The sequence below is a fragment of the Conger conger genome, chromosome 8 (genome assembly GCF_963514075.1).
Source record: "Conger conger chromosome 8, fConCon1.1, whole genome shotgun sequence".
NCBI classification, from domain to species: domain Eukaryota; kingdom Metazoa; phylum Chordata; class Actinopteri; order Anguilliformes; family Congridae; genus Conger; species Conger conger.
The window spans coordinates 48,967,831-48,994,499 of NC_083767.1; the positions used below are offsets into that span (position 1 = coordinate 48,967,831).

A 26,669-nucleotide genomic window follows, 5' to 3' on the forward strand; every position below is an offset into this window, starting at 1 on the left:
CGTTTTTACCTTATTTCTAAGAGGTGTGCAGGTAAGGCAGAATGCATAGCTGAGACCAGAGGGTGATGCAATATATCACAACCAAGCAACAATTGGTGAAATGAATAGTCCAAGTGGACACTTTTATTTTTAACAATTAGGGTATTCGTAATTATTGATATTGTTAATGCCATCGAGACTACGTTTCCAGTGCTTCAGTTAGACAAAAAGCCACCTGTCGCAAGAACTGATTCTTTTAAAGCTCGGGATTGACGTCACTCATGCCAGCAGCGGCGAGGCATGCGTGACACATGCATGTGCTCCAGAGCGTCTGTGCGCCTCTGAGTAGCCTGAACTCGTGCAATAGGGAGAGGGAGGTTACGGGTTAGGTTAGTTTATTTGCTAGGCTATTAGCCTACAGCTCGGTTGTGATCAGTGTCCGAGCCGGGTCAGTCGGTGTTGCGCGCGGGTGCCTGGTGCGTGCGTTGCAGCGGGACCGTCGGTCTGCGCTGAATTATCGCTGCGCCTCTATCGCTATCCCCTGACAGCACGACAGAACCTTTGTCCGACAGAGCGGCGGACCCATCTTGATATAGAGCGACGGCTTGATCAAGGAAAGCAGGCGAGAGTGACCAAGCAGGTTGTGCACCTCAAGCGACCACAGACTCTACTTCACTTAACGTTAAAAGCAGTGCCAATATAAAGGACCGGGAGCTTTTTAATGAATCACAGCTCAGGCTCGGTTGTTTTTTCTTTTTCTTTTTTTGTATCCTCCTTTCACTAAGCATGTGAAACCAGGATTAGCTGCGATGGATTGTAGCCTAATGCTGCTGGTGCTATAATATAGGCTACGAAATGTATAGCTACTGTGGTGCAGAAGAATAGCTACAATACTAGTGCCTAAGGACAGTCGGTTTGCCTTGAACACAGGTGTTTCTGAAAATATCTAGACGCATAGCTCAACCCGAAACGGACGAAGAAGTGAAGCGAATATCTCCACCACAAATACACGAACCGGCTGCTTTTAATCGTTTTTCTGCCTGACTCTCATTTCATTCCGGCATCACACTCAGTCGAAGGAAGCTGAAGGTTGTTCGAAAAAATTATCTCCGTGGCAACCACAAGTCTGCGTCTGATCCCGAGGTAGACATTAGATTTGGACAATTTTCTATTTTGTTATTGCTGCTATTATCCTAAAGGAAAAGTGATCCGATAGTATTCTCTGTTGCAAGATCTATTATGATTTTCTGGACATTATAAATGATAATGCAGTAGCCTAGCCAATGACTTGATTCCCATCATTAATTATTTATGACCGTAAGTTTCCTTTCAGTGTTAATCTTGTGCTCAGTAACAGAGCCATAGCGGGCGCGTACGAGTGTGTTAGCGGTGACCCTGTCTGTCAGACCGCTAGACAGACGTAGCTTGCTGGCTATATAAATACAGCTAACATATAAAGGGAGGGAACTGTTGGATCGAACATTTTATGGGCAGCGAACAGGTAGTGTTCATTGTGTACAATTCAGACAGATGCTCCGAGTAGTTGAGTTGGCTATGACTGATTCACACTGACCGTTCGACAGGTGGACCAGGAAAGACTGCACAAACCGCGTCTTGTAGGGAAAGGTTTGTTGACGTTTTAAGTGCTGTCATACATAACAAACTTGGTGTCATTCTCGGACAAATATAAATCTATAAAAACTAAATTATGGTACCTGGGACTCCCGCAGCCATGCTGCCAGCATCGGAAGCTGCTAAGATTTACCAGACCAACTACGTCCGGAACTCCCGGGCCATCGGTGTTCTGTGGGCCATTTTCACTATCCTCTTCGCTATAGTCAATGTGGTGTGCTTCATCCAGCCGTACTGGATCGGAGACGGCGTGGACACGCCGCAGGCTGGCTACTTTGGCCTCTTCCACTACTGCATCGGCAACGGGCTGTCTCGGGACCTGAAGTGTCAGGGCAGCTTCACGGAGTTCAGCTCCATCCCCTCCGGCGCCTTCAAGGCCGCATCCTTCTTCATCGGCATGTCAATGGTTCTGGTTATCACCTGCATCGTCTGCTTCGCACTCTTCTTCTTCTGTAGCACGGCCACGGTCTACAAGATCTGCGGCTGGATGCAGCTAGCATCTGGTAAGTGGCCATTGATTGATGTTTTGTTGTTCTTGTTTTCACTGTTGCTGCAGATTTGCCTATCATAGGGCGTTGTTGAATGAATTTGTTGAATTAATGTAATGTACTAGGAGAGTGCGGCTACCACTGTTCCTCTGAAGGCAATTAGCTTACCTACTGTATGTTAATACAGGACCTCATACTTGTTTCAGTTCAAGGGCTGAAATCTATTGAGGGAAGTTTTTGGTTAGCAGATGTAGGCTATATTACATCATAAGCAAAAGATTATTAACTCTAAACATTTTTGATATATTTACTTTTTAAATCTGACAGATCACAACAGTGTATTTTGTTTTATAGTTTATTAGGTCTTTGAGCATGATCTCACCATTGTCTCCTGGACAAGACTAATAGGCTACATTTTGTCATACATATAAAGCAAACAGCTGGAGACCATTAACTATTAAGTTTTTTTAAATGCATTATGCAAATATGTATATAGTGCAGAGGTGCACAGCAAGGGCCAATACACTTCAGGATTTTGCGCCAAGGTTTTACTGACCAGGTTGAAACACCTGTTATTGGAAAACTCCACACTGTGTTCAAATGGTTTTCTTCTGTGCTGCATATACTGCATTGTAACTTCGGTGACGTTGTTTAGCTACCAAAGGCCAAAAAAGTCAGCAAAGTACTCATGGCTGAGATAATTTGTTCTGTTTTTGGTTAGAGCTAAATGCATTGCTATAACAAACACAAGGCGCTGTACCAATTCAACCAACACACCACAAGGTTGTGCCTGATTGCTTTGTCCTGCAGTTTAATTACAAGCTTGCAGAGTCTGTCAAAAGCAAGCCAATTGGCAAATATTTTAATTTAGAAGAAGGAGGGAATGTTTGCATGTCAAGATGTTATGGTTACGGATCATGCAAAGAGTTTGTTTGCTCGGTCTGTAATATTTCCGATTGGAATTGAGGGACTTGCTGTGAAACGTTTTGATGGACTTCTATCCGTCACTACTTGCCATTCCTTCCTTTCTTCTTTTCTGAGACATGGAACCCTGGCCACCAACGTAATACACTGCAGTCGATATTCATGAATGGTTCCCACATTCCCTTAGCCAGTGTAATGAGTTTTCAATGAAGGATCGAAGAAGAAAGAACTCATTTCACTTTTATAGTTTCCCATATCTTTCAGCTCAATTGGGTGTGTAAATTGTGTGTGCGTGGACACATGAGCGTTTCTTTTCCATCTTTATCTTTCTATCCGTATCACGGTGGCTAGCTAAATTAATCGGCTAATCGTGATCTGAAATTTTTGCCAGATTTCCTAGTTAGGTAATGAATGAGAACAAAATATTATTTTTGTAAATAATAGCAAAACCAGCGTACATACAACACTAAGCCTCCAGGAATGGAATTGTCCGCTGCTAATCTATATCTATATCTGAATATACATACCTGCAAAAACTTACTCCTCAAAACTTAAGTAAGGATCTGTTGAATGTCTGCTTCAGGACTGGAGGCTCTTGAAAGGCCACAAGAGGACCGTGTCGCTGCAGCTCATCAGGACGTTCCTGCGAATGGACCTCCATCAGTGTCCACAGATACTCAAAATCAGACCCACGCATTGTACACTTCCCCCATAGATTTTGAACCATTCCCAAAGCCTGCGTCTAAATGCGCCAGTGCTCTATGGGCTTCTAATATAAACAAAACAAAAACAAAGGGATTGTTCGGGAGAAATCCAATTCTGTTTCATCTTGGACTGAATTAAGGCCATAAGCCCATCTAATGAGTGCACCGGAGTGTTTGTGTCTTCACTTTTTTTTTACGAGGTGGAAACTAGGCAGGTTCTCTGAAATTTAGAGAGGAGACTATCGGGGGGAGCAGGCCGGGGGGAGGGGGGCACAGCAGTCATGCCTTATTCCCCACAATCAGCCTCATTGATACTGCGCTGAAGGTTAAATCAGCTGAGTGCATAAGGGAGCTTAGCAATCGCACCACTGTGGCACAACATGCTTGAAATTGACTTCCACGTTCAAATTGCCTAGTGCTACATTTCATATTTTTAGTATTCATAAACAGCGTCGGCAGGCTCAGCGTTCGCTGTAGAGTCCCGGTGGGGTCGGGCTGGAGGTGCCCCTGTGTGCGGAGCGGTATCGACGGCTCGACGCTCGGCGGGCCGTGTTGTGAGAAGCAGTCGACGCTGGTAATGACGGTGGGCTCCCTCGACACACGGGCGCTTGAAGCAGCTCATCTCTTATTGATCCAGGGACATCATTACACGCGTGGCTCCTTCAAACGGCGTGGAGTCAGCATTCACGGCTCAGCTTCTTGGGCTCGGTCCGAGCGCCTCTCCCATTTGCTCTTCTTTCTCCTGCGCTCCTTAACACCTGTTTTGCTCCCTCCTTCACTCTCTCTGTCTGTCTGTTTCCCCTCCATCTTCTAGTGTCCTTTTCATTTTTTGTTACTCCTCTGACATGGCATAATCACTGCCAGCCGGAGTCTGTGGGATCCATGCTGACTGATTGAATGGTCATCATATGCAAGCTGTCTGACCTTGGAATTGTTTTAAGAACCAGTGTCCGCTGTAACTGAGGCAAAAAATGAAGCGAGGGGTTCAGGATGGTTATGGTCATAACCTGCTCTGGGAGCTTACACTAGGGTCAGCATTCAGCCCCTGCGCTGAATTATCAGGCTGTCCCTACTGCTAAGGCCTTAATTGTTTTGACACAAAGACGTCAAGGCCGGGCACAAAGCTTGAGCCAGTTTCTGAGATCCGGCGTAAGCTTATAACCTGGTTATGGAGCAGAGCCAGGAAGTGCACAGCCTTCACAACAGGAGACTAGGCAAGGTGTTCAAGCTCAGTGGGCAGAATGAGTGGCTTTTTCATAAACGCCAGAATGCCAGTCAGGTCACTTCCAATCCTTGAAAACTGCCTGTTGCTGCCAGTTGCCTCTTTTACACTCAACATTAAAGAGAGGATTGCGAGTCCAGTATGAGGAGGGTGTGGTTGTGCATGAGATGCTTTGCCCCACAGATATCAGGATAGGCACTGAGTCTGTAGGGCTTCCCAGCCAGTACAGGGCTGACTTGTCCAGGGCAGCATAACTTCACAACTAAAGAAGAGGAGTCATTTCTGAGCCTCGAATCCTGTAGATTTTCTGAGATCTGGCAACATTCAGGAGTCGTAGCTCAGCCCACCCCGGCTGTCGGCTTGCACACATCTTAGAGGCACTTGTGTGTAAAACTGCGGCGAAGGTCTGAATGTTTCATGAGAGGATAAAACCTCCGGGATGTGTCTGACGAGCAGCAGCAATGCAGCTTTCAAAATGTCTGCTTCTGTTTCCAGCAACAAGAAAAAAAGAGACTTAATTTAATGATGCCTGCAAGGAATTACGTCCCTTTTTCATGAAAAAGGACACCTCTGGCTAGCTCTGGGTGTTTGGTACTCGGTGTGCTGGGTCTTTGTTTAATAAGCAGCCAGTGAGAAAAGCAGCACTTGCGGGACTTTGTGTTGCAGGGAGGTGAGCACGGCTGCAACCACCACAGGGTAATCTCACTTGGCTTAATCACAAGGAGTTATTAGAGTAACAAGCAGAGGTGAATACAGAGCCCCATTCCGTCTACATCCCTCTAACTTTCCTTCTCTTTATCCCGACTTTTCTTTCCTTCATTATTTTGTTCACTTTTCTGCAATTTCTCTTTCTCTTTTTCTCTTTCTCCATCTCTCTCTTTGTATTTTTTGTAGTTTTCTTTGTCGGTTTTCCTATCTTGGGCCCCGGAAATTTTATGGAGTCTTTGTGAAGGCTTTTAAATAATTATTTCTAGCGAGTCTCTCACTCTGCCTTTTTTGCTCATTCCCTCTCTTTCTCCATCTGTTTATCTTTTTTTCCCTCTCATTCCCGTCTCTGCTCTCCCTGACTCTGCCGTGTGGATGTGTTGATCTGGGCCACTCGAGCAGCAGCAGGAGTCTGACATACAGCTGTGCACTTCCCCCCCTGAAGCCACCGGAACATGGCCTCTCACTGGCACTGCCTCCCTCAGAACTACACACTAATTACCTCAGAAATGCAAAACAAAACCCTCACTGGCCTTGGAGACATGCAGACCATAAGGTCAATGATAATTATTCTTGTACTTTTGTTTCCTCTTTAAAAAAAATCAGGTTTTGCCGCATATCCGTTTTGTTCTGCTTTTGCCTTGTCAGTTGAGTGGCTGCCATTTTGGATCTCAGAACCATAAATCAAACACCACAGATATGTCCTTATTTGTGAATAAACGGGTAGGAAATCAGTATTACTCTTTAACTGAATGAGAATTAGCCATGACAGAAATGACTACTCATTCAGCCAGTACTGAGTGTAGTGTTCTGTATAGTCACATTTGTTGCTCTCCTGGGCAGGGAAGATGCCATAAGAAGGGACAGAAGACATGTTGGCTTATGAATCCAGGAGTCGTATTGATCATTTTGCTTCTCCCAAGAACAGCTATATGCTGCCTGTGATTGCCAGCTGCTCTGACCGGCTGGCTGATTCGCCTGCAAGACATGCTCTGGGCCATGCATGCCTGGGATGTGTGTGTGTGTGTGTGTGTGTATGTGCATCCATGTGAGCATATATATATATATATACATGCATGTGTGTGTGTGTGTGTATATGTACATGTGCTCATGCATATCTGTGTGTGTGTGTGTGTGTTTTGTGTGCATAATGTTATGTTTTCCTTCTCGTAATCAAAGTGCGCATTCCACTTGAGAAGGGCATGTGTAAGTTATGCGTGTGTGATTGCATCAGTCTCAGCACGCGTGTGTTTGAGATGGATGTGGAGCGTGTCTTGAGAGGCTGCCATGCACATGCACTGCTTACAGAAACGCGCTGCCTCAAAATGGAGGCAGGCAGAATTGGGAGACACGCTGCCATCACATGGAGGCCTGCTGCTTGTGAAAGACGGAGAGGGGAGGAGGAGGGGGACGAAAGGAGGGGGGAGAGAGAGAGAGACGTGAGGAGGAGGGGAGGATAAGAAAAGGAGGGAGATGGCTGAGAAGGGGGGGGGGGGAGCATGGGGAGAGAGAAGCGACAGGGAGGGAAAAGATAAGGCCCGGGGAGAAAGGAGATTGAGAAGGGAGAGTGAGGAGAAGAAAAGGCAGAGAAAGAATACGAGGATGCCAGAGAGAGAAAAACAGGTGAGTGTGAATGCCGGGTATAGAAAGAAAAGGAGGCAATGTGAATAAGGCAGGATGAAGATTATTCACATAATAGAGGAGGACGATATGAGGAGAGCTTTGCGTTCCTGGGGAATATTGTGTGTAATATTGTGCTTCCAGAAAGGCGTTATGGTGCAGTGGCTGTTTGTGCCGATACCCTCCCTTGTGAACATCTGTATGGCTGCTCTCACATCCTGCCCCATGAGCGCACACCTCCTCCGATCACCCATATAATGCTGGGTCTGATGCAGACGGCCTTCAGTGGGGCTAATAAACTCATTAAAATGCTTTTATCCTGTTCTTGGGACCTCCCGATGGATGGGGCGAGGGAAGGAAGGGCGTAAGTGGGGCCTGGTGTAACGAGACCCAGACAGGAAGTCCAACACCGGGTCCATTAGCGGTGCTGAGAAACGGTGTTTGGAGGGGGGGGGAATTTACCGTGCGGGTATTCAATTCAATTTTATTTGTATAGCGAGAGAAGACACAAAGACGCTATACAGAGTAACAGAAGGGGAGAAAAGGGGAAATGCCAAACTCAACCCATTTGATTCTCCCACGCTGTAGGGCCTCTCCCGAGCCGGGGTCACTGAAAAACGCCCACTAATCTCCCTCTCCGCAGTCATCCGAGCACGCGGCGTCCCTCTCGGCCTCCGCTCTCCGACGTGCTGCGGGAGCCCGGGAAAATCACAGCCAACTCCGGGAGTTTATTACAGAAGTTGTAAGGTCGGCTCTTTGGCGGGTGGTGAGTTTAAGGGCAAAAACGGCACCAGCATCGTGCCCTGAGTGGGTGGAAAAACAGTGGCCATGTTCAGTCTTCAGTTAGATGTGTTATTTTAAACATCCAAAAAAATGTAGCACTCACCGTAGGGAAAAAATGCACGGAATATATAATATAATCTTCCACGCATGATGTTGATGGCATGGATTTAGCTCCAATCGTATGTATCAGTGAGTATGAGAACACTGAGGAATTGCTGGAGGTCCTTAAATCAGTCTGCAATAAATGACTATCCAGTGTCTGTATGACAGTGAGGAGGAGTGGTTTTCTCTTGGGGGACTCATAAACCAGGAGTGATTAATTAATAGTTGATTTGCCTTAGGAAACACATACACACATGCACACTCGCACAAGCTCACATTTGTGCACATTCTTGCCAACCCAGTTCCTGGAGATCTACTGTACCATCCTGAAGGTTTTAATTTAAACCCTACTCTACTAATCTACAGCTGAAGAAGATCTCTAGCTGTTGAATGCGGTGTGCTTTCTTAGGGCTGGAGTGAAAGAATTGGGACAGTGGAGCTCCAGGGACAGGGTTGGTCAGTCAGGTGGAATGGCAGTTGGCCTGACTTTGAGCCAACTGCCATTCCACTCGGTGGGTTATTGGAAGGTTCCAGCTCTTAAGATGGCAGCCAGGGCTTACCTCAGCATACAGCTATGGCCCCTGGCGGCAAAGATGAACATACACTCGGGTGTCATAAAGACTGGAACAGAAGGGACTGGATTTTTTGGAAGGTGGCAACAGCCAGTGTTTAAGGGGCAGTTGGTAGATTGTGAGGTGAGCTAGGGGTAATGCAGGGGTGTAGTCTGGGGTCCAATCATGACATGGAAGAAATCAGTCTCTTTAAACAGCTTCTGTCACTCCCATCAGAGTTGAACATATTTTCTGTCTGAAGCAAGACCTGCCTTAACGATGTGAATATTCTGTGTCCCTCGCCAAAATCTCCAATGCCTACTTTTTGATTTAAGTTTTTCTCTGTCAATTTAAATTGGCTGTACCGTATGAGGCAGCTGACAAGAGGGACAAATGAATCTGTTAAGAGGGCTTCTGAATGTCATCTTCTCTCATTCCATCTGGATTTGAAAATGGCAGAGTTTGCTTTTTAATTTCTTTTCTCCCTCTGTTAACGACCAGCTTCTCAAAGAGCTTGACCTTTTCGCAGACCTTAAGGAGTTATGCAGGTCTACTGAAGTCTCATTAGCTCTTTAATGGTACTGGTGCGGGTGGCCCACGGATTCAATGGGATGTTTGTCAGCTGAAATGAAGAAATAAAGAGACTCCATGCTGTAGAAGGCAGGCATCATAATTATGGGTGTATGGAGTAGAATGAAACCGATCTGGCTTGGCGTGGTTCACTGGACCCATTTTGGCTCAAAGCACTAGACTGCTCCTGGAAGGCCGACAGAAGAATCGCCTGGCTTAATGGAGATGTTAATGCAGTGCAGTGTAAGGTGCCTGTCTGCAGCTCTGACACAGCTTTAGTGTCTTTTCAAGCAAAGCGTGAGGAATGTGTACCTCCAGGAGATTCATTGACTGAGGAATGTCACGGTGCGACAGCCCTCTCCAGTCAAGCACACACTGAAAAGGAGATGGTACTGAGCAGTGTGGCTGCTTCAAGTTATAGTTATGTGTGTGTGTTTGTATGTGTATGTGTATGTGTATGTGTATGTGTGTGTGTGTGTGTATGTGCGTGTGTGCATGTGCATGTGCATGTGTGTATGTACGCATGAGCGCTCCTGTGTTTGTGAGTGCACATAAGGTGGTGTTTGTTGTTGGATACAACACACACCTGTAGTGTTTACAGTGTTTTGAGAGAGATATATGGCCCACTGATATAGTGTTCTTCCCCTGCTGTAAAACCATAGCTCTCCCTCACCTCCCTCCCATCCGCCTTCCCCAGGTACCGTAAATAACTTCCCTCTGCCTCTGCGCGCAAGGGATCGGCATCATATTCCCCACGAAGAGATAGATAATCGCTTTACGGGAATGACCAGGAGTGAATGTAGAGGCTCGGCCCATCTCTCTCTGTCTCACCCTCTCTCTGACTGTCTCTCTCTTTGTACCACTATATTGTTCAACCTATTCCCCTCTGTTTGACTTCATCATACTTCATGAAGCCGACTCCACTCAGGTGGAGGTGCACTTGCGTCACACGGTGGGGGAAAACCATCGGAGTGGGATGAGCTATTCCCTGAAGTTTTCATTATTAACACTCGGTTTTTTTGGGGGGTTTTTTTGTTTTTGATTTATTGGATTTTTACAATAGCAGTGCACTGTGGTGTCGGTCTACACAGGAGTGCAGTGCTCTGCAGAGAGGAGGAAAGAATAACATCGCCACGTTCAGTCACTTTCCGAAACGAACAGCCTGTCCATCACAAATAACCTCGGGCACCCGCCTCGCAATGACAACGGACAGACCCCGCTGGCAGGTGTGAGAGCGCTGATTGGTGCGAGACCTTCCACCGCGGAGAGCCCCAGCTTTCCACGGCTTGTTAAGAATTGATTACCCAGGCCATAGAATTAATGTCATTAGTGCGGTGGCGGTGGTGGCACAAACAAACTGGCTCTTGATTGCAGCCCCGCCGCCCACTAGCATTTCTATCCAGGGGATAGAGACCTACGTCTGTCTAACTCCCCGTTCAAGACAGACGTGACTGCTCGTGTTGGTTCCAAACGTCTACTGACTCCCCGAGAGGCAGCTTGTGGCACTGTGCCATGGAGCCTGTAATCTGATGGTTGTTGGTTTTATTATTATTCTAATTAGAAAATGGCAGTGTGTTTGGCTTTAGTCAGCAGATAGCCTGTCGTTTGTGTTGTGGTTTGGAGAACATTGTAGTGTGTCCGTTGAATGACTTGGACTATATGTGCCTGGTGCCTGGTGAGCATGAGTTATTTTTATGCGTGTGAATTTTATTTAGGTCTTTGAACCTGAGAGGAGAAAGCAGAACTATATCAGTAATGCTAATTATCTTAACATTTTGTCTTGAGTAAGCATTTCTATTCCTGACTTCAGTTTGCTGTGAAAGTGCAAATTAAGACCTCGGAGCTGAATTCTGTAAACCTTCGATAGGCGCTGGTTTTATCACATCTTAGTGGTGTTGCACATTTTTACCTACTAATTTAGCATTTCATTGTTGCTGTGTAAATAAATTAGCATGGGAAATGAAGGAGAGCTTTTGGGCAGGCAGGCCTTTCACGTTTTCGATTGGAGAGACCTGGAACACGGAACAGAAGTCTTGAGCATATGTGGTGCCTGGCTCAAATCACAAAACAGAAATATGGCCGATGTGAGTGGACGAGAGCAGTTAAAAATAACCGGAAAAAAGAGTCTTATTCTCCATGGACGTGTCCTCAAACCAGTGAGCAAAACCGGCTGGGATGAACCCTAACCCCTTTTAATCAAATTAACTGAAGGCACAAAGCTGCCCACTGCAAGCCAATTCTGAGCTACTGCGGCAGGCGTGCTGTTCAACTTGCTAAGTTGATACAACGATCTTCTGGAGTCCCTCCCCCACCGGACCCTCTGCTGACCCCCACTCAACCACTCACCACCCCCCCTCCCCCAAACCCCAACCCAATCCCAGCTGTACAGTTTTAAACCAACCACTGAATGAAAGCTTCACAGCTTTTTTTAATTAAGAAACACAGCCAGTTGAATTCAATTTACTTATGGCCAGAGGGGGAAGATCAGCCATGCAGCTCACATTCCTGCTGACAGGGGAGAGAGAGTGGGGAGCTGGGGGTACCGGGGGGGTCCTGATGTTAAAAATGCTCACACCTGTCCCCTGCGCTCGAACCCGCAACCGCAACCTTCGCACCCAGCACTGCGAGCTGAGGAGCCAGAGCAGAAATCGCAGCAGGTAAAATGGTAGAATGGGCACTCCCATGGATATAGGGGGCCGCACGGTCTACCCTCTCCCTGGGTCACAACTCACTGTTCCACACCAGCACCCCTGAGCCCAAACCGACTGGCTTTTACTTCCAAATACCTCTTCCCCCCCCCCTCCCTCACCCGCCAAATTAATATGTCTTTTTGGCCGTTTTGTGTGTCCGAGTCCTTGAGATGACATAGCGCGATAGAAAAAGCACAGAGCTGTTCTGGCTTCAGAATAATAATGACTTCAGAAATAGGTGTATGTGCAATACGGAATATAATAATCCTCCAGCCTTCAGACCAAAGCAGCTGAGTAAGGGGAATGAGGGTAACCCCGACAGCGGGACCGGAGCCTCCACCGTTGCCCTCCTGCCCCCACCCCCCGCGCCTCCATCAGGAGCTAATGTGGATTTAAGAGATTAATCTGTATGCTTAAATGTGCCCGGGTAAATCATTGGGTCCGGAATCTTTTTCGCCGAACCTCCGTGCCGTGCGCCAGAGTCCAGGCGGAATGTGTGGAGTATAGATTTCTCATCGGAGTTAATCTCTGGGATCGGCGTACTGGAGGGAAGGAGACAGGCGTGATTTATTCCTCTCTCAGAGAAGAGGAGTGGGCAAGGACACTGTGACCCATTAAAACTGGCCATGATAGAGGCAGGATTGCAGCGCATTGATGTGTGTGTGTGTGTGTGTGTCTGCTTGATTGTAAGTGTGCCTGTGTGTGTGTATGCGACTGCGTGTGTGTGTGTGTGTGTGTGTGTGTGCGTATAATAGCCTATGCTTTCTTCTTCGGTTTTGGGAGCCTGTGTAGGTCTCATTCAAAATTCAGAAGCATGTCTTGTGTCTCTGAAGTTATGTATAAAAGATCATATATTTTCCCATTTGTACCCTGTCCATGCTTCTACTCTCCTTCAAAATATACTGTATTAGCATATTCCTCTCCTTGCACATGGGGATGGCTCTGGCCTGCTTGTCTGAACACACTGTTCAGGATCATCCTCAGCTTTCCACCATACGCCCCAAACTTGCGCCCTCTTTGCCACGGAACGCCAGGGATGGAGTCATTTCCAATTTAAATTGTACAAATGTGGGGAAATGATCATAAATTAGACTTACAGTATTGGAGCCAGAAGCAATGGAATTCAAAGCTTTAAATTTATCTGAATTTTATTGGATTTAATTGGAATTGAATTGCTGGAACTGGGCACTTTAAATGACCATTTGAAAATTGACATTTTGGTTTCCTTATTTCCCTTCATTACATCGCAATAGTGGCTTGAAAATGAACCTGGAAGAAGTGTTACATATATCGGCTAAAACTAAGTTTATCATTCAAATTTATCATTACTTAAGTTTATCATTATCTGTGAATTAAGAAGATTGAGTTGAGGGAATTAAGTGAATTGAACTGTTGTGTCAAGGATAATGAATTAGCATTACTGTTTAATTTATTTTACAGTTAAATAGACAGGGATTGAACAGAAACATAATTGAGAGAATTGATGTGGGATAGGATGAAATGATGGAATTGAAGTGTTTTTTTTTTTGTTTTTTTTAATTTCCTAAATTTTCTAAAACCATGTTTTCACTTTGTCATTATGGGTTATTGAGTGTAGATTGATGGGGCAAAATGGCAATTCTATCCTTTTTAAATGAAATCTACAACACGGTAAAGTGTGCATAAAAAAAGAAAATGAAGGGGTCTGAATACTTTCTGAAGCCACTGTGTGTGCCTCACGGGTGTTGAGCCTGGTCTGTCGGTGGTGCTGCCCTACGGGGGGGCACCCAAGGGTCAGGAGCGTCTCGGTCATCCAGGATGGCATCGTCTCACTGTGGGTCAGGCACAGTTAAGCTGCACTGAGGTGTGTTCCTCTGACTCATGTCAGCGTGAGGACGACTTGCAGACTGCGGTGTGATAAGAAGTGTCTGCTGACATCACGTGTTTCTTCCGGGAGAGCACAGGCTTGGCAGAGGCAGAGGTTGCGATGAGCTTTGTAGCATGACCGTGATCCCAAACTGAGCGGAAAACGGATTGAAAGCATTAAAAAAAAGTATTTTAGGCAGAATTGGACTCCTGTTTGTGTGTTGCCTTGAGGTGCCGGAGAGACAAAATACACTATGTAGTCTAAATCCTTGTTTCTTGTATTTTATTGTTCGGCTAAAGCCTCCAGACTCCAGACTTGAGAAAAATAAAGGCTTTTATGAAGACATTGGCCAATACTCTGTTTGTGCGAAAGGTCTTTGAAAGACCAAGCTTCTCTTTTTTTTTCTCTCTGAATTTGACATCTGTACCTGAAACAAAGCCACAAACTGTTAAAATATTCAAATAATCCTTTCCAAGAGTTTCATCCTTTCCTTTTCTTTTTTTTCGTTCACTTGAAGTTTGCCGCCTGAGAGACTGTGTGCCTCTGTGCTTTTTTCAAAGTTTTCAAAGTTTCCTGCGAGGACCTTCCTTAAATTGAGAGTGCCCTTGCCTGACCTCCAGTGAAAGGGCTTCATCAATTCTGCGCCTCGCCGGAGCAGAATCAGCCAATGGCCGAACAGCAGAGTGTCTCACACTGGGTCAAACAGCAAAACAAAGATCTTTCTCCTCCCCTGGTGCCAATCAGCTTTTGCTCCAGGAACCTACAGCCTGCGGTGTACTGCCCGTCCAGCCAGTCGAGCAATTAGCCTTGGTGGTAAAGAGTATGCTAGGGGAGTCGGCCTGTGGCGGGCAAAACAGCGGTAGTGATTACCTCACTGAGGTAAAAAAACCAAGTTTCCAAAGTCAGGGAACTAGCAGTAACTGTGTTCAGTTTTACCCCAAATACTCCTGCCTATGTGCTCACTCAGGCTGCTTCTGGTGGCCTGTGGTCTCAGCTCGATGTTACTGCTTTTCTCTGCTTTCCTATTTGTCTGTTTAATGGGATAGACACCAATGAGCCATAACATTATGCCTAATATGCTGTTGGTCCTCCATGTGCTGCCAAAAAAAGCTCTCACCCAACGAGGCATGGACTCTACAAGACCTCTGAAGGAGCCTTGTGGTATTTGGCACCAAGACGTTAGCAGCAGATCCTTTAAGTCCCGTAAGTTGCGATGTTGGGCTGCTGTGGATCAGACTTGTTGTTCCAGCACATCGCACAGATGCTCGATCGGGGAATTGAGATCTGGGTAATTTGGAGGCCAGGGTAACACCTTGAACACTTCGTAACGTTCCTCAGACCACTGGAAAGAAATTCCTCAGCTCAACACTGCTAAAAGAGACCACTGCCATCAGGGAATACCGTTGCCAAGAACCACAATCATGTTTAGGTAGGCGACACATGTCACATTGATGTCCACATGAATGCCAAGACCCGGGGTTTTCAGCAGAACATTATCCCGAGCATCACGCTCCATCCACCGTCTTCTTCCCACAGTGCATCCTGGTGCCATCTCTTCCCAAGGTAAATGGCAAATATGTACCTGTCCACATGATGTAAAAAATGAAAATGGGACCAGGGCATTTTCAATGGTGGACAGGGGTTAGCATGAGTACCCTGACTGGTCTGCGGCTACACAGCCCCATACGCAGCAGCGACCGATGCACTGTATGTTGTGTGCATTCCTCCCGTAACCACCATTCAAATTTTCTGTGACTTGTGACACATTCTGTGGGTTTGGACCACACGGGACAGCCTTTGATGCCCTTGTGCATCGATGAGACTTCGGTGGCAAACATCCTGTCCAATACGTTTGTGGTTTGTCCCTTTTCGGACCACTGTTGGTAGGTACCGGGAGCACCCCACAAGCCTTGCCATTTCGGAGATGCTCCGACCCAGTCGTCTGACACTTGTCAAATTCGCACAGGTCTTTAAATCTGTCCATTTCTGCATCCCATACGTTGACTATAAGAACCAACTGTTTGTTTACCGTCTAATATAGCCCCGACCTTCACATGTGCCATTGTTACGAACTTATCAACATCATCATTGAGTGGTCATAATGTTTTGCCTCATCCAGTGGAGTAGGCATTTTAAGCTCAGGTACAACTTTGAAAGGCAGGTATCCTATGTACCCGTTTGAAGCCGAAACATCTATCTGAAGCACTGGTAGCTTTCTGAAACGTAAGCATCCATGTGCGCAGGTATCTATTCGTGACACAGGTTACCTGTTCAAAGCACTGGTGTGACTCCAGGTCCGAATCCAGGTGCACCTTCACGGTGGCAGACGTGGAGGTACAGACGTTTTCATAAACATCGCACGCAGTGTTCCCTCAGACCAGCTCACTTGTCAGCAGAGTCAACGCATTTCTTTTTTAATCTGCTAATAAATCAATAACGTAATAAAGGATTGCGTTGTGGTGGCAACAGGAGAGAGGCCATTAGCAGTCCGATGGCCTCGCCTCCAGAATAAATTACCCTCAAGCGGTGCAGGGGCCAGGAGCTGTCGTTGCTTTGAAAAACTCCTATAAAGATTGCATTGAAGTCAATAAGTTCAGGAACAATGGGAAACATAGGTGGCATTGTTTGAGGGTCAAGGACCATTGACTGTGGGCCCTAAGGACCTGACAGTTGTGCCATCTGTTTACCTGGACGCATGGTCATACTATGCTTTAATAAGCAATCATACATTCATTAAATACTGAACAAGTCGACATGCACAAGGGAGTCACACTAGGCTGAGATGGAGGCCAAAACAGTATTTTTCACAAGGAATGATGTAAAGAAGTGTGTATTGTGGTTAAAAATGACTTCTGTGTCAATTTTAAACGTAATACTTGAATGGGAAATGTAGGTAAGTGGCTAGCAGTAGCACAGGCTTAAATTAGGGGGTGACAATGGCTCAGGTCGAAGTGTTCTTGAGCAAGACACCTAACCCCTAAATGCTCCTGAGGAGCTGGTTGGTACCTTGCATGGCAGGCAATCGCCGTTCATGTGTGAGTGCGTGTGTGTGTGTGTGTGTGTGAATGGGTGAATCAGAAGTATCAATTGTACAGCGCTTTGGATAAAGGCGCTATATAAATGCCAACCATTTACCATTTTACCATTTATAGTAAGTGGACTTCGACCAGCTGATATTGGCCCTACTGCAGTGGCCAATAAAGGGAAGACCTCCATGGCTTACTGTGCAGTCCCAGCAGGCCAGCAATGCCTTTCTGTTAGCCTGGAGAAAAGCAGGATACTGCGGTGCTCATGCATTTGAGTCACGTCATTTTAAAAAGAAAACGAAAACCTCACACTGACTACACGCATCTTCTTAAGGACAGCATGACTGTGCATTAACAGGCTCAGCAAAAATATGTAAATACAAATCTATGCTCACCTGAAGTGAAAGTGACGTTGATCCCTGTTGCAGTTTGAGTTTGCCTGAGACAGTTTCTATCTCGGCTGAAGAAAGCATGATATCCCATGACTGGCTATCATTAACATGTCATCTGCGTACAGTGAGCTGCATAATTGTTTGTTCAAAGTGTTTGAGCAAAGTAGCTCTTCCTATCATAAATAATTCTGCTCAGGCAAGAGGAAACAATCGCTGACGTTTGATGGTATTAGCAGTTCAGTTCCTACATAATCCTTAAATTTATGCAATCGGCTGGCGTGGGCCTGATGTGCTTGCTGTGCAGAAAACAAAAGTTGAGGTTGACAGTCGGAGAACACTCAGTGGGCTTGTTACATTCCAAAGAAGCTGAACTTTCAAAAATCATGCAGATGAAAACAGAAAATACATTTTGTGAACGGTAGCCGTCCATTGGGTGCTTGCGTCTCATTGGATGGTGGTGATTCTGAACTGCCGCCATTGGCTGTTTCCATAGCAGCGACAGGGCAGGGCAGAAATACCTTACCCCACAAGAAAGAAGGGTGCAATGTCCGTCAATGTACTGGATGAGGGAGGGTACCTTTCTGGCCATTTTGGGCCATCATCAGCAGCTCCAAAATGTCAGCCCCCCCCCCTGGGCACTTTGGGTAAGGCACCGCCCCCCACATTAGTGCCCCAAATGTCCTGACCAGCTGTACAGGGAAAGACACTTACAGGACGAATGTCCTTTTCACCAGGAGCCGCCTTGTCTGCTTGAGCAAAGATAACCTGCACAAAGCCAGCACTCTGGAGACCTTCCCTCTCACTGTGTTGATGTACTGTTGACAGTCTGGGAAAGCACAAACTCTCCGCGCTGAAAACAGCCAACAGGGACGCAGCGTGCCGTCTCCTCCGGGTCAGAGCGATGTGTCTGCGCACGTCCAAGGTGAATTTCTGATTTATGGAGCGGCTGCTCGTAAACCAGCTGTGTGTTTAGTCCGAGGCCCTCTTCATTGGCTGATTGGAGGTTTTTAGGGTCAGCGGTGAAGGGGTACAGAGCATACCTTTAAACCCATAACGGTCCTCTCCCTGCCTTTGTGTTTGACTGTAACGGTTGTACTGAACGTGCTCATTAGCACCTGACACCTTTTGTCCTCCATTGTCTTTAGCGGGGCAGTATTACATTTTGCAATTAATTGCACACAACGTTAGTCATAACAAAAAGGATAGAGTTGTAATTTCAAAACCCTTTTTTTAATTGTTATTGTGAAATAATTTTGTGTAGAGCTTGCAAAGGCAGAGCTGCCATGTCATGCACGATCATAAAAAGAGGAATCTGCTGTGTATTTAAATGGGCATTTTGTGCGTGGTGCAGTGAGATCAAAATGAGGTTCAGGGCAGTTCGTAAATAAAGATAATATGCGTGCCCCCCCCCCCCCCCCAGCATGACCCCCCCCCCCCTCGCTGAAACTCTCCAGCTGTCACGGGCGGGAGGCAGGGAGCTGCAAGTCCACCTTCTCCATCCTCCTTCCTCCTCGTCCAGTTTCCATAGAAACACACCTTCAATTGGTTGCGCACCCCCCCTGCGTTAATGTGTGACCCAGGCTGTCCAATGCAGTTGTTTAGCGATCGGAATCGTGGTCAGCGAGGCGCAGTGTGCCCCTCTCGCCCAGCGCAGCGTTGGCGGAGGTGCGTCTCCATGGCAACCGGCGGCACGGTGCACATTGGCTCAGAGCGCAGCTGTCCTCGGCCCTGCCCGGGGGGAGCCCATTCGCCGCCCCTCCCCGCCTGGTTTCGCAGCTAGCGCCCGGGTTGGCAGTGCCCCTGGGGGGTGTAACCCGTGCTCCACGACGCCGTTTGCCCTGCCGCTGTGTTGAGCTATGTGTGTAAAAGGCTGCTGACATCACGTCCTTGCTGAACACACCCTAAATTCCACCCCCTTTTTTTAGCTTGAAGCCTTTGGACTGTGTTTCTGGATCTCAAAGGTTATCGGTTTGGAACCAGGCTGGCCCATCATAGAGCTTGAACCAGGCTGGCTCATTATAGCCCTTTCCCACTGTAGAGCTGAACCAGGCTGGCTCATTGTACCCCTTTCTCACTGTGGAGCTGAACCAGGCTGGCTCATTATACCCCTTTCCCACTGTAGAGCTGAACCAGGCTGGCTCATTGTACCCCTTTCTCACTGTGGAGCTGAACCAGGCTGGCTCATTATACCCCTTTCCCACTGTAGAGCTGAACCAGGCTGGCTTGATCGGGATGTTTCTCAGGCAAAGAAATCATAATTATTTTATGAAATGCCTGCTTATGGCAGCACATCCCCATTTCATTGGGAAGGTCACAGTTGCTGAGACAGGTCTATTAATATAGAACTTAAAATATTAGTTTTTTTGACATTATCAATAAACTAGCTTCCGCTTTATTTTCTGTCAGGGAAATGTCCGACTCATTTTTAAGTGATGTGCCCCTTGGTGACATCAGTTACCACACACACACACTCACACTTCCTGCTGTAATCTGAGGGCCTCGCTTCTGGGTGTTGATGTGCCGAGGCTGTTGTGGTGAAGCTGCTTTCTGAGAAGATCCCAGCCAGTTGCGGTCAGAACTCCCCGCATAGTCTGGGTTATACTTGGCCCTGTTCCACCTGACTCCTCCTGCTCTCTCCTTTCTGCCAGACAAACTCATCCCATCCCAGGCAGGGCCTTCAAACCCCCCCCCCTCCCCTCCCCACGCCTGGCTTGGATAACTGGAGGATTGTGAGAAATGCAGGAGGCATTATCAAGATTTCATAAGCAGTCGGAGGGCTTTGGTAGTACCTTCCATCAGCACTGGGCCGATGAGTCCTCTATTACTGTGCAGTGCTTAGACTAGGTTTGAAGGTATATACCCGATCACAATGTGCCACAGCCAGGGAATAAACTCGACCGTATTTGTCCTACATTGTGTTTTTAAGGCTATGTCACTGGCGCAAAGGCACAATTTGCGTTGGGTTGTAGAATCTCTCTTATCTTGGGACCTGTCTGTCTGTCTTTCTGCGCCTCTTTTCAGAGTTAAAGCGGCATAGGACAAGCAGTGTGTGCGCATTAAAACTCTGTCATTTACTACAGATCTGAGCTCTGCTGAAATAATTCCTTCACACAACTTCAAAAGAGGCTGGCAAAAAAAATATTGGAAAAAAAAGCGTCTGTAGAAGATTAAAGGAACCTGTCAGATTGAAGAACAGGGAGACGGGACTATGATGCACCCCCCACCCCCCAGCCCCCCGTCTGATTTCAGACGGCGCTTCTCCATCGCTACCGAACGACACAGAAAACCGAAAACACTTTTGCAGCCAGGAAAAAAAGAGAACTGAACCAGAAGTTATGAATTCAAAAAACATTCTTGTGGCATCCTTTGAGAAAACATGGCAGACTGTGTTGGCTCTGGCAGGGCTGTTATTTCATGGAAGTGTGGGGGCCGGTTTCGTTTTGCATGGATAATGCAAACAGTTTGGCAAAGTCCAGCTACTCCGAATTCTTCCAGTTGCGACTCTCAAATTCAGACCTGGTGCTGCATGCCAATGAAATGCACTGCAAAAACCAAAAAATAAGTCTGCAAGTATTAGCAAGTATTTTAGTCCTATATTTAGACTTAAAATTATTATTATTTGTACCTTATCTACCTTTATACCATTTTGGTAAATAAGGCAAAAATACTGTACTAACTTTAACATCTGCCAATGGGTGAAGAAAATTTCACTTGTCAAGCAAACAGTAGCTAATTCCTATAACGTCTTAATATATACTTAACAAAGTGGTCCCTGAGTGTAAGTCTCATGACTAAAACCCTTTCTTAAGACATTTTTTGCAGTGTGCTGCAGGAGCCATTGGGTTTTGCCGGGCTGAAAGATCACAAGCTCTATTCACTATTGAAGCACAAAGATTTGAAGCATCTCCCTCATTACATTACATGACATTACATGACATGACATGACATTTTATTTAGTTGACACTACATATCAAGGTCATATAACAAACAACCAAACATGCCTGATAAGGTTCAATGAATGTAGGATTGGTTGTAAGGGCATGAACATACACTCAGTCATCACTTTATTAGGTAGGCCTCTACACCAGCTTGTAATTGCAAATATTTAATCAGCCAATCATGTGGCAGCAACTAAATGCATAAAAGCATGCAGATGTGGTCAAGAGGTTCAGCTGTTTTTCAGACCAAATGTCAGAACGGGGAAGAAATGTGATCTAAGTGACTTTGACCGCGGAATGACTGTTGGTGCCAGGCAGGGTGGTTTGAGTATCTCAGAAACTGCTGATCTCCTGGGATTTTCACACACAACTGTCTCTACAGTTTGCCGAGAATGCTGTGAAAAACAAAAAACATCCAGTGAGCAGCAGTTCTGTGGGCAGAAATGTGTTGTTAATGAGAGAGGTCAGTGTAGAAGGGCATGTCTGGTCGAAGTGACAGGAAGGTGACAGTAATGCAAATAAACCATGCAGTGGTATGCAGAAGAGCATAACTGAACACACAACGTGTCAAACCTCTGAATGGATTGGCTACAGCAGCAGAAGACTTACTAAGTCTAAAAAAATATGTCTAATAAATACCAAATAAAGTATGTCCAGTACACAAGGTAGATAGGCCAAGTCAAACTACCATACCAAGTCAACTACAGCTTGAGGAACTACGGTAGCGAGACAAGTGACAAAAGGTTAGGGGACTCCTGCAGAGGAGTTCAGGTACAGTGTGAAGAGATGAGACTTCGGACTGCGGTGGAAAATGAGCAGTTCTTCCAGGAATGGGGAGGTCATTCCACCACTGGGGAGCTGGGGTGGAGAAGCTAGGGCAGCCCTCGTCAGTCGGGCAGCTCCCTGGGTAACGTGCGCGGCTGTATTCCGGTATTCAGAGGGCGTCAGGTAAACTGCTGGAGTGTATCAGCAAGGCAATTTATCAGCGATCACAGGAGGATATAAATATGCATGCTGGGGTTGCGGAGGGAAAGGCGGTGTTTGCGGGGAGCTCTGTCTCCTCCCAGCTCCGCTGAGGCCCGGCCCCACCTCCCCTCCGCTCCAATTGGCAGCTCGAAGCTCTGCCCACCCGGTCGGTGCCTGCTGCCAATGAGGTGCGCGGAACTCCAGTCGCGTTCCAAAAGGCCCCGTCGTTTCCTTGGTGAAAAGGGTCACAGCACAGAGACGTCAGCGCGCAGCAATCCCTATCAATGTTTTGTTTCGCTTTTTATTTTATTTTTTATTTTATTGCACCGTTCTTGTAGTGATTGCGTGGTGTGCCTCCTAATCAGTTTGGAACCTTGCCAGCCTCTCTTACCCCTCCCTGCCTGTTATGGCTGTTTCATGAAACCGTTTCAGCAGGTTCCGCTGAGATTTCACCAAATGCACAAAAAATGGAATCCTTGATTTTCCTGTCAAGATGTTGTTCCGTGACGTAAAAATAGAAATGCATTAAATATATGACAAGCATGCCCTCCATTTGCTCAAAGAGTTGAGTGTTTTTGTGAAACGCATGTACATTTGGGTAGAGATAGAGGAAGGAGTGTGTATGGCGTGTATGTGTAATGCAGTTGGTCACAGCTCTTTAGGCGGTGAGCTGCAGAAAATGGGATTGGAGGGAGCTGAGGAAGGTAAATCCCATTTCAGGGGCATGCAGATGTGCTGCTGATGTGGAGGGATGGAAGAAGAGCAGATACAGAGAGCAACAGTGAGAATGTGCACACGCGCGCGGACATGCACGCGCACAGACACGCACACACACATGAACGCATGGACACAGGCATGCGTGCGCACACGTGCACGGACATGCACGCACACATACAGACACGCACACACGTGACCACATGGACACACACGCACAGACATGCACGCACACATACAGACACGCACACACGTGAACACATAGACACACGCACGGACATGCGTGCCCACAAACACATGCACACACACTCAGAGATGCAGGCTCATACACACAGACGCTGAGATACAGGCGTACACACACAGCGCAGCATAGAGGCCTCCAGGCTTGAGAGACCCTGAGCTCAGTAACAATACAGAATAGGGTTCCAGCACGTGGCCATGCTCGCTCACAATGTGTCCCAGGGAGTGTGCCCAAGAGAGCCTGTTTGAGCTCTGAATGATGATAGCGTGATGCATATCTCCCTGTATGCCATCGCCATGCCAACAGTGTACCAAGTGAGGTAGTATAATGCAAGGTAGGGTTCACAATGTCAGAGAGTGCTCATTTCTGGATAGTTAAAATAATAGTATTTAGGCCAGCAAATGCATGAACCTGTGTACATGATATGAATACGTATCTGAAATTATGGCGCTCTGTGCAATGTAACAATATATTATTGTATATATAATGCATATGTATATTGTTATATATTATTTGTATACCATTATACATACTGTATATTATTATATTAATAACCATCGCCGCCTCATCATCTTCACCATTACGTTCGCCATCCCCCCCAGTAATGATCATATCCCAGCGCAGAGTAATCTTGCGCAGTGTAATAGCAGTTGTTTTTATTTCACGGCTGAGGTTAACAGCAGCTTAATGGGTCATTTAGCCCAAGATAATCTATGTTTAAGCTGCCCGGAGCGGAGAGCGTTGGTCTCCGGGGGCCAGGGGGTCATCATCTCATGGCTCTGGCAGTTACAGCTCAGTCAGCGCCTCCCTCCGGAGCCCCAGGCGCTGCTCCCCGCCGATAAGACCCTCGCCAGCCACAGCTCCGAGGTGCTCCGCACCATAATGCCCAATATCAAAGCGGGGCGGTATCTGTGAGCCCCAGCACTGGCGAGTTATTGGGCTGATCGTTACAACGCTGCAGGGTCTAGATAGGGTGTTTCAGTTGCTTCGCTGCCTCTCATGTATGTCAATCTTAACAATATATTTGAGTGCGCCGATCGCAGCGAATCACGCATGGGGGGAATGGCACATCTGGTCTAATTTCTGCTCTGGTTCACCTCGTCCATTTGCAGTGAGCTAAAATAGTTTATATGGGCTTCACAACGATTGCCGAGCGTAGAGTTGCGCCATAAATTTCATACAATTCGATTTTAATTACACCCTACATGCCCTCTAAAAAAATCTATTACACAATATATCATTTTTGGGGGGCAAGTAGTGCATAATTAAAGTCACGTTGGGACTGCAATGCATCTGTACGCTTGGTTACAAATTCGACAACATAATGAAAAACGTTGAGTTGGTAATTACATTTTTCTGAAATTAGATGCATTCCGTTAGATATATCACATAGATTAGATATATTTTATACTTAAATCATTGTGTGTAGATATGAGAAATAGACATGATAAATAACTAATGGTGTCATTATCCCACCTCTCATATCCCCCTCTCTGAACCTTGGGTAATAATAAGAGGCAGACAGATGAGACTCTCTTACCACCGAGAGCCACTTGCTCATAAATCTTGAATTTAATGATGACCTGTGCTCAAGTGACTGTCTGCAAATTCCCTAATTTTGAAGATTTTCAAGCTTTACTCAAATAACATAATAGTCTTGCATGTAATATTTTTTTTTTTTCTTCATATTTTTGGCTTTTTTGGTTTAGTTTTACATATTTCCATTTGTTGTTGTTATTGTATTGTACCTGCACTCATCTCTGACGAATTAGCATTTTTGTCATAGATATTCTCAGATGAATGTGAATGGGGTTCGGTAAGCGTGAGTCACTGAAGGTGAGCGTAATGTGTCGGGTCAGGAGGCCCACTGAAGGGCCTCATGCACATCAAACTGGATATTTTGCTTTGATAAAAGGATCAATACTACAGTACTCTGAACAGGAAATATGTAGAAAGACATGCACTTATGAGAGTATCACCCAGCTTTGGATTTAGCCCATACCGTAAAACTCCACGTCACCTTCTTATGTCCCTGTATGAGATCAAACAAGAACAGCCATACCCTCCTCATCAGAAGACTGTCACAACAACACCGGCAAAAAACTCCCCAAGACTGCAGCCAATCACAGAAGAACGGGGCGTGGCCTGCATACTGCATAGCTCTACCTGCAAAAGCACAACTCCCAGGTTGCGATGCAGGTACTTTTATCAGTTCTGACTGCCCCCAAACAAAATGCTGCTGCAGGGCAGCAGTGCACAGCCTGTTCCTCACCAGGAAGTACTTTTGTAAGTAGCTTAGCCAATGAACTTCAGTCACTACTATCTTGCTTGCGCTAGAGCACTTTTAGCAGAAGCTATTTCTTTCTTCCTTTCTTCCTCGGTTTCTTTTTTGAGTTCTGATATCGCTTCAGTTATGTAACCAGTAGCATTACATAGCAGCGGATTGGCTATGCTACATTTGAATGCAGGAGTCAGCAGTACTCATTCTTCTTCCTCAGCACACACTGAATTACCTCAAGACTCACAGAAATGTGGTTCTGTGTGATGTTGCCTCCGCTCAAAAAAGGTGTTTTTTTTAGAAAGGGAAGCAAATTTCTTGACCTATGCACCGTATCAGTGAATGAAATGAATAATTCAGCCCCAAGATTTTTTTTTTTTTAAACGACAGGTGTCCTCATGTTTTTTTTTTACATTTTCTGAATAGTTTTTATTGTGGGATGGATGTGTGTCGGTCTGGTGCTTTGCTCTGGAAGCCAATGCTGAACGATCCTCGTTGTGAGTGTGAGTGTGTGTTTGTGTGTGTGGGCACCAAGGTCTGCCCTCCACATATTTTAGTGCCCTTCAGACTCCCTTCCTCAGTCCTAGTGCCTGTGATTCTCACCTCAGACTCTTCCTCCCGTGTCTCGGACTCTTCCTCCGTTGTCCTCATCCACTCTGCCGCAGCTCGGTCACGCCCGTCTCAGCTGCACCGACACTTCCCCGAGTCCCTCACAGTTTTCTGCTTTCCCCGGCAGAAATGTTTCAGATCCATTATCTCTCTTTCTCGCCCTCTCCCTTTCATTTCATTTATTTTTCTCTCGCTCTCTCCTTATCTCTCCCTGCACTCTCCCAATCTGTCTCTGTTGCTGTTCTTCTGTCTGGGTCTGAAATCCCAGGTTGGTGGCATGAAAAGTGTTGTCAGAGGAAAACTTGGGCGCATGAAGAGAATCTGGTCTTCACAAGTGTTCATGAGCACACAGCCAGTCCAGGCGGTGAGGCTGACTTCCCCTTTATTTCTGCATTTTAAGGCCACGACAGCTTCCCCCGCTGCTCTGCTCAACCTCCCCTCCGGTTCAGCACCACAGCGAACACGGGCAGCTCCTGGACTCCATTACCCAGATAGCAAAGCAGTACATCGGGCATTCTCTGCCAGGCTCTGTTCAAGACATTACAAACCCACACCCTTAACCTTAGTTTAGTGGCCATATTCACTGCCATGAGTCAGAATGACCGATGGGCAGAGATAATGTGGCTTAGTGCTCTGGAAGCGGCCCTTATACAAGACGCTTGCTCCGTGAACAGCAGCAATCTAAATGC

The 26,669-nt window shown here is 46.4% G+C and overlaps 1 protein-coding gene across 1 annotated transcript in view; it reads left to right on the top strand.

The window, feature by feature from the left end:
- The first annotated feature begins 334 nt into the window (after positions 1-334).
- lhfpl3 (LHFPL tetraspan subfamily member 3) overlaps positions 335-26,669 on the top strand; it is a 40,274-nt gene continuing 13,939 nt past the window's right edge. Inside the window, exon 1 of the mRNA XM_061252253.1 lies at positions 335-2,114. Coding sequence (XP_061108237.1) covers positions 1,688-2,114 — 427 coding nt within the window. The 5' untranslated portion in view covers positions 335-1,687. The remainder of the gene's footprint in view (positions 2,115-26,669) is intronic.